Source organism: Oncorhynchus gorbuscha, linkage group LG15, assembly GCF_021184085.1.
Source record: "Oncorhynchus gorbuscha isolate QuinsamMale2020 ecotype Even-year linkage group LG15, OgorEven_v1.0, whole genome shotgun sequence".
NCBI lineage: Eukaryota > Metazoa > Chordata > Actinopteri > Salmoniformes > Salmonidae > Oncorhynchus > Oncorhynchus gorbuscha.
The window spans coordinates 39,197,149-39,203,805 of record NC_060187.1 but is presented as its reverse complement, the minus strand read 5'-3'; the positions used below and the strand labels follow the sequence as shown (position 1 = coordinate 39,203,805).

Sequence of the window (6,657 nt, the reverse complement as noted above, 5' to 3'; positions counted from 1 at the left end):
TCTCACCACAAAGAGACAGACTTGCTGTGACTGGCCTACCATGGTTTATGTGAAAACACTGCCACAAAGTGGCGGAAATGAGAACTGCAACAAGCTCCATAACAAAATACAGGCGCAACACATTGTACACAGAATGTTAGTCCACTTTCCCCTCATAATAATGGGCTCACAATGCCACTCACTGAATCGGACATAAGACGGACATAAAATGACTGGCAGGTAAATCCAAATAAATTTATTGGTAATTTCATTCCACTGTACAAAGCAAGCATGAGATCTTGCAGTTACTGACTTCACGGGGCAGGGAAACAAATAAAGTTGGAGAATTTTCATTTCTGTTATACCAACACGACATCTAGAACAAAGAAGAAAATAGGATTAGGGTAAGTACGCAGGCTTTAAATAAATATTTTCACAAGTAATCTAGAAATAACATTGAGTGTGCTAACGACCCTTTTTGAAAGTTACCTCTGGATGGACACTTGCCAAGATAATCAGCGATCAAGTCATTGTGATCCCCCGGTGGGTGGATCAATGCATAATGTCAATCATTTGTTGCTAGCCAATATCAAAGCTTGCCAGCAAGAGCTGCCCTCCCGATTGGCTGTTGCGCTAGTGGCCGACCTTTAAGTCGCTGTGTCTCCCCTCAGGTCTCCTCCTTTTATTAAAAATGACCGGTCACTGGGAGCTAGGTGGTGGATTATCTCGGCAAGTGTGAACAGCAGGTAATACTTTAGAAATATGCATCGGTGATAGCGGCAAGAAGTAAATGATCATGGGTGGAATGCATTTTTAAAAGGTACTCCAACAAGGTCTAGGACGCGAGACTCATATACTCTTCACTTTTCCACCACAAAGATACATGTCTGCAGCACTTACCACAGAGACAAGTCCCATGGCCTACTCCAGGGCTTTGACGATGGCCTCGTTGGCGTCTATGTTGATCTGGACCTCAGCCCTGGCAGCCTCGTCAGACGCTGATGCCATCTCAGACTGGGCCTTCTCCAGGTTGGCCTTGGCAGCCTAAGAGAGCCGTCAGATACAAGTCAATACAATAACAGTTTCTGCATATGTGTACTATGATGCAATGTGTTAGATATCATGCACACTAAATATGCTAGCACAGTACAAACACTGTCTTTATATTTCTCACATTTGACTGAATAACCAATTGAGGCAAATCATGTTTTAGACAGGGGTCAGAGCTAGGCAGCCAGACCAGTGTAAGTATTGTCAGGGGAAACATTTCAGCGATGCTCCAGCTACAGAAACCTATACAGTTATGGCTCATTGGGGCAAAAACATAAGGCGGGCATAGCCTATTGAGCTTTATGATTCTTCCAGGCAGACACATGAACTCATTCCAATATACCAGTTTATGTTAAAAGTAGGTCAGGGAGAATATCTGGGAAGAGAGAGACTAGCATAGCAAATTCACATTGCCTCTTTCCTGTGAAAAGCACATTTGTCACAGTAGTGTTTACAGCATAGAAATGCCAAACATTAAAGGTCTCCCAGCGGGGACTTGACACATCTGTTACAACTCAACAGTGACTGACCTTTCTTGCCTTATTAACAGCAGGGCCTCCTGTGCATTTTTATCTCACGGGGGGGGGATCATCTATTTCTATGGAGTCAAGTTGACAGCGTGTGCCCTCCTTGGGCGGGGTCAAAGAGAGAACGAGCACCTCTATGATGAACGTGTGTAATTGGCTGATGTGGATGTGAATGAACAACATGGCCTTGGGGACATTTCATACACACTGACATGTTTTGACTGACATTTGGGCCAATGCTGTGCAATACACTAATGTTGAGGAAGGGATTTGGACATTTCATGGAAGGTTTACTTCATAGCTTTACAAAGGTCTGACTGAGGAGAGCTGTACACAGTTATCGTATTTATAAAGGGCACTGGGATTGGCAAAGGGCTCCTGTTGGGTTTCAATCAATCAAGTACTGACTGGCTCTGCATGGGCTGAATGAGCCTGCCAATCACACCTCTCTAGCCTGGCTTTCCCAATCACGCGAGTCTTCCTTTAAGCCTAATCTAGAGAATGGCTTAAAACAAATGTCGAGGATGGGCAGTTCTTAAATTGGGTAGGCATCCAGTTAAGGCTAGGCAAACATTTTATTTCTGATGGACAGCCATTAATGAGCATAAACCGGAATACTTTTTGCACAATTGAAGCATTAGAAAACAGAGGTCATCCCTATGCCAGTCTTCTAGATCAGCTCTAACACACCTGGTAAAACAAATCACGCTCCAAACTAGCTACTACAATTAGCCTAGTTGATAACTAGAGTCAGGGTGTGTTGATGGCACCACAAGCCTGCTCACCCTGTGGTTCTCAAGGACCAGAGTTCCCCACCCGTTACCATAGAAATACTACATCGGTCTATAGGAGTTGGTGATACTTACAGCCACATCCAGCTGGTCCAAGGGGAAGGCCTCCTCAGCCAGCAGCTGCACTGAGGAGTCTGCGTTCACTGTGATTGACCCGCTGCTCACTGCAAAACATACACAGCATCTGTGAATATACATACCAACCTGTTCCACCCAGCAGTAGGACTACACTATTGAAGTTAATTAAATGCACTGACTGCACCAGCAAGCCTCTCTTAAAGTTCAGTGCAGCCATTTTGTTTTAGTTGATTTCAAAAATCAGGGAAGCAGCCTACAATGAGTGTTACACTAAAAAGTGAGATCTCTCAGTCTAGGACACAGTCATTATTATCCCCACAAATCGAGACAGGGCTGACCCCTGCTGGATAGTCCATATTAATGGCCAGACCCTTGCAATCTATTAATAGGAATTTCAACATTGAAAGCATGTGCAAGTATTGTCCCCATTTGATAACATTTTACATTAAGTTAATTCACTTTGAAACAATTGCTTTTAGTAACCAGTTTAGTATCGAGATGTGGCAGTGAAAATACAATCAAAGCGTCCAAATTACATATAGGCCCACTACTGGTATTTCCACATTTCCTGATAAAATATGGTTGTCAGGGTAAATATCTAGCCATAGTGAATCAAATACAGTTCTTGAAGGTGACACCACTGAAGTCCCTTTTCACATAAATATCAGAGGTCAGACACTGTCCTACCATTTCATAAAGGATGATTAAAAAGTGGTATTTTCACAATGTTGCTACACCTATCCAATTCCAACCATTTTAGATGTAGCCTAGGCAAGGACCTAGATGTTTGGGGAAAGGCTTGGGGGTTGATTTGGGATTGGGCAATTCTGAACCAGGATCCCCTCTCACATCAGGTACGACAGAGGTCATGAGACCCGCCCACTATTCCATCTACATGATCAAGCCACATTTTACCAAAGAATTTAGCTGCGGAGCCATCATCGTTGAACACTGTGACCACACCAGGCCTGAGGACCTGCAGCGTGGGGACGTGGGCAGGGAGGATACCAAAAGCACCAGTCAGTGTGGGCACATCAACCTGTTTCACACTGGCCTCCTTGAAGTACACCTGGGAGAAGGAGAAACATAAGCAGACATTACTGTACTTGAAGTGGGATGTTTCAATATTATCTGTGGAAATATACACAATCTGTGCATGCATTACTAGATTGTTGTTTCTAATGAAGTATATGCATGTTTACTGAGGTGTTATGTTACTCCACTTTGAGGTCCTGGTGCATTGCAGATAGTTGATGTTAATATGCCACTACTGCCTGACAGAGGTTAAATAGCAAGTGCATACTTCTCTCTTCAATTCATCTTTAGAGTTGACTGTTGAGTTATGTAGTTAGCTAGGTACGACATGATGTATCCAACTAGCTAGCAAATAGCGTACTGTCAGACGCAAAGTGTACGGTTCAATTATACATAGCTTGCAGAATAGTTATACGTGTGGCTAAAAAAGGTGCAGTCCGCACAAGCCAACGAGTTATTAAATTAGAAAGTAACGTTATTACTAACTATTGAATAGTATTCCCTTTCTATTCTCAAGGTGACAGAACAACAGAAACGGCAAGGCCCTGTGACCAAACATTTTTGGTAGCTAACGTTAGCTAGCTAAAGTAGTTAACAATTGAAAGCTAGCAAGTGGCAACACTGACAGTAGGACTGTCAAAGTGGCAAGCTTTGTAGGCTTGGTTGGAAAATATATTTTACAATTATGTGCACCAGACTGGTGACAAGTTCAAGCCAACTAAGACTGGTGACAGGTTCAAGCTAACTAACCACGCCTAAGCATATAGAATTTGGTAATATTTACATGAATAACTAGCAAAGTGCATAGGGTTTGTATAATGCCTATTAAAATGAGAAGGAGCTAGCGATCTAGACAACTTACTACGTTAGTAGGCCCAAAAGCCTTGCCAACTCCGGATTCGCTTACCTGCGTTGGAGACGCAAATGTGAAGGACATCTGGGAAGAGCCTGAGGGTACGTCGGCGTAACATCTTGCTTGCCTCAATACAGGAATAGAGCGACGGAGAAACCTTGCTGCCATCATTTTTGTGGAATAAATCTAATTCAGGTTCAACCCGAAACGAAAGGATCCCCTAGCCCTTGTGTGAAGTCAGTCAAACAGTGTGCGCCTGATAGGACAAGGACGTTGGTAAACCTACCCACAATTCCTTATGAGTGCTCAAAGCATGAAGGGAAATGTAGTTATTTTCCAGAAGCGACGCATTCAATCAAAAAATTCAGTGTTTCATCTGAAATCAGTGTGTCGTTCAGTGTGATCTTTAAAATTAAACAAGTCATATTTTGTGTATATTCTGCTATTTTAAATAACCTGAATAAGTATATGCTTATTTATGGTTGTGTGAAACATCTCATACTTTACTGCCAGACTGTGGCGCTGTTAGAATGTAAAAAATGATCAGCTGTTGTTTAGTGCTATCCTCACCCTAACCTATCTCAGATAGTGGGGAGTGAGGCCTAAGAGGGTTTGAATAAATCAGCAACAAATGTCAACTTCAGTGGGGTGATGTCCCAAGGATTCCGCTTAGACTTTTCATCCTTGATCGATCATCAGGTGTTGGCTGACCCATCAAGGTGGTTGATGCTGATTATAAAACCCTCTTAGGCCTCACTCCCCCCTATCTAAGATATTTACTGCAGCCGTCGTCCTTCACATGCAACACCCGTTCTGCCAGTCACATTCTGTTAAAGGTCCCCAAAGCACACACATCCTTGGGTCGCTCGTCTTTTCAGTTCGCTGCAGCTAGCGACTGGAACGAGCTGCAACACGCACTCAAACTGGACAGCTTTACCTCAGTCTCTTCATTCAACGACTCAACCATGGACACTTACTGACAGTTGTGGCTTTTTGCATGATGTATTGTTGTCTCTACCTCCTTGCCCTTTGTGATGTTGTCTTATACCCTGTTTTGCGCTGCTACCATGTTGTGTTGTCATGTGTGGCTGCCATGTTACGTTGTCGTCTTAGGTCTCTCTTTATGTAGTATTATGTTGTCTTAGGTCTCTCTTTATGTAGTATTATATTGTCTTAGGTCTCTCTTTATGTAGTATTATAGTATTATGTAGTATTATATTATATTCACTTTTCATCTTGTCGATCTGTATATACCTCTTCAATTAATTAATGAACCGATTATTCATTCCAAACATAATATGAATTTAGGTGTACCTATTTTCATTATGTTCCACCAGAAGCCTATTCATAATAACATCACCCCCAAATACTTGAATTGAAGGGGGAGATGCTGACGATCTTCAGCACGCGCCTCCGCCTGCTCGTCAATCACTTAGGTCACGTGGTGCGTCTCTGGCTGGTGGTGGGTGTGTCTTAAGCATAGGGTTTCATTCATAAATAGTTTTGGCTGTTAAAGCAACATTACAGTGTTCTGCGAAGGTTTGGCGCTATTGGCTTCTGCCTACTGTACGTCTCAATACATGGATCACCTGAATTGTAATTAGGTGAGTTGCATTTCAGTTTCTTTTGCACATGCATGTTTGTGAGGAACATCAACCCGTAGCTTTTCGGTTGCACATTGAATACCAGCCTAAGTCTGCAGATAGTCCGTATAGAAAGGATGGAAACAGTTTGCAGTATAAGGAAAGCTTTTCTATAATTATGTATTTGTGTAGATGGAAGGAAATCAATGTAATTGGAATAGTCGCTTCTAGAACAGGCGCTCCTTAACACTCTTAACGAAATGGAAGAGCCTGTGGAACATGAGGCACGCACCGATACGCGTTCTTCTAGAATAGGCTATTATTTGGAGCGAGCGCTACACCGATTTTCGAAGGTCTATTGCCATAGCCATGTTTATGAGGAATGCAGCGGATTCAAAGAGCAAGAAAATGCTGTAATTTTGTTTTCCTACTGACTTACAGTAGCAGTCAACTGAACAGTCACCTTGTAAAATCAGACCTTATTCATCATTATGCATGTAACAGCATTCAGACATGTGGTGAATTGTACATGGTGGGTGGCTTATTTGCATGCATGGGTTTTACAGTAAGATACTTAAATTACAGTAAACATTCATGGGGTTTGCTTCACACTTTGAGAGTTACTGTAGTCTAATGCATCTTAATATGGGGAGGGGAAATTCGTAGGAATCCTACAGTTCCATGGAAATACAACATATACATTGACTGAGGCTTTCTTGTTATAATCTTTATTGTATTACCTATAAAAGCCAGCTTGAGTG

At 42.4% G+C, this 6,657-nt stretch overlaps 2 protein-coding genes across 3 annotated transcripts in view; one reads left to right on the top strand and one right to left on the bottom strand.

Annotated features, from left to right (window-relative positions):
- Positions 1-213: 213 nt before the first annotated feature.
- Positions 214-4,601, bottom strand: atp5f1d (ATP synthase F1 subunit delta). The gene is made up of 5 exons (XM_046302194.1): positions 4,368-4,601; positions 3,341-3,494; positions 2,423-2,511; positions 880-1,023; positions 214-355 (listed from the first exon to the last, which is right to left on the bottom strand). Exons 1-4 carry the CDS (start codon positions 4,482-4,484, stop codon positions 901-903), a joined length of 483 nt encoding a protein of 160 aa, XP_046158150.1. The 5' UTR covers positions 4,485-4,601; the 3' UTR covers positions 214-355; positions 880-900.
- Positions 4,602-5,797: 1,196 nt separating this feature from the next.
- LOC123998101 (voltage-dependent calcium channel beta subunit-associated regulatory protein-like) overlaps positions 5,798-6,657 on the top strand; it is a 50,536-nt gene continuing 49,676 nt past the window's right edge. For both annotated transcript variants that reach the window (XM_046303014.1, XM_046303013.1), the window contains exon 1: positions 5,798-5,917. The gene's annotated coding sequence lies outside the window, so the exon portion shown is untranslated. The remainder of the gene's footprint in view (positions 5,918-6,657) is intronic.

What these genes read in the sequence shown, in the direction of transcription:
- atp5f1d (XM_046302194.1), bottom strand. Translation starts at nt 4,484, where the DNA reads ATGATGGCAGCAAGGTTTCTCCGTCGCTCTATTCCTGTATTGAGGCAA. An exon ending in CATTTGCGTCTCCAACGCAG is followed by an intron (nt 3,495 to 4,367) that starts GTAAGCGAATCC and finishes TCCTTCTCCCAG; the next exon opens with GTGTACTTCAAGGAGGCCAG. An exon ending in TGGACCAGCTGGATGTGGCT is followed by an intron (nt 1,024 to 2,422) that starts GTAAGTATCACC and finishes CGGCTCTCTTAG; the next exon opens with GCTGCCAAGGCCAACCTGGA.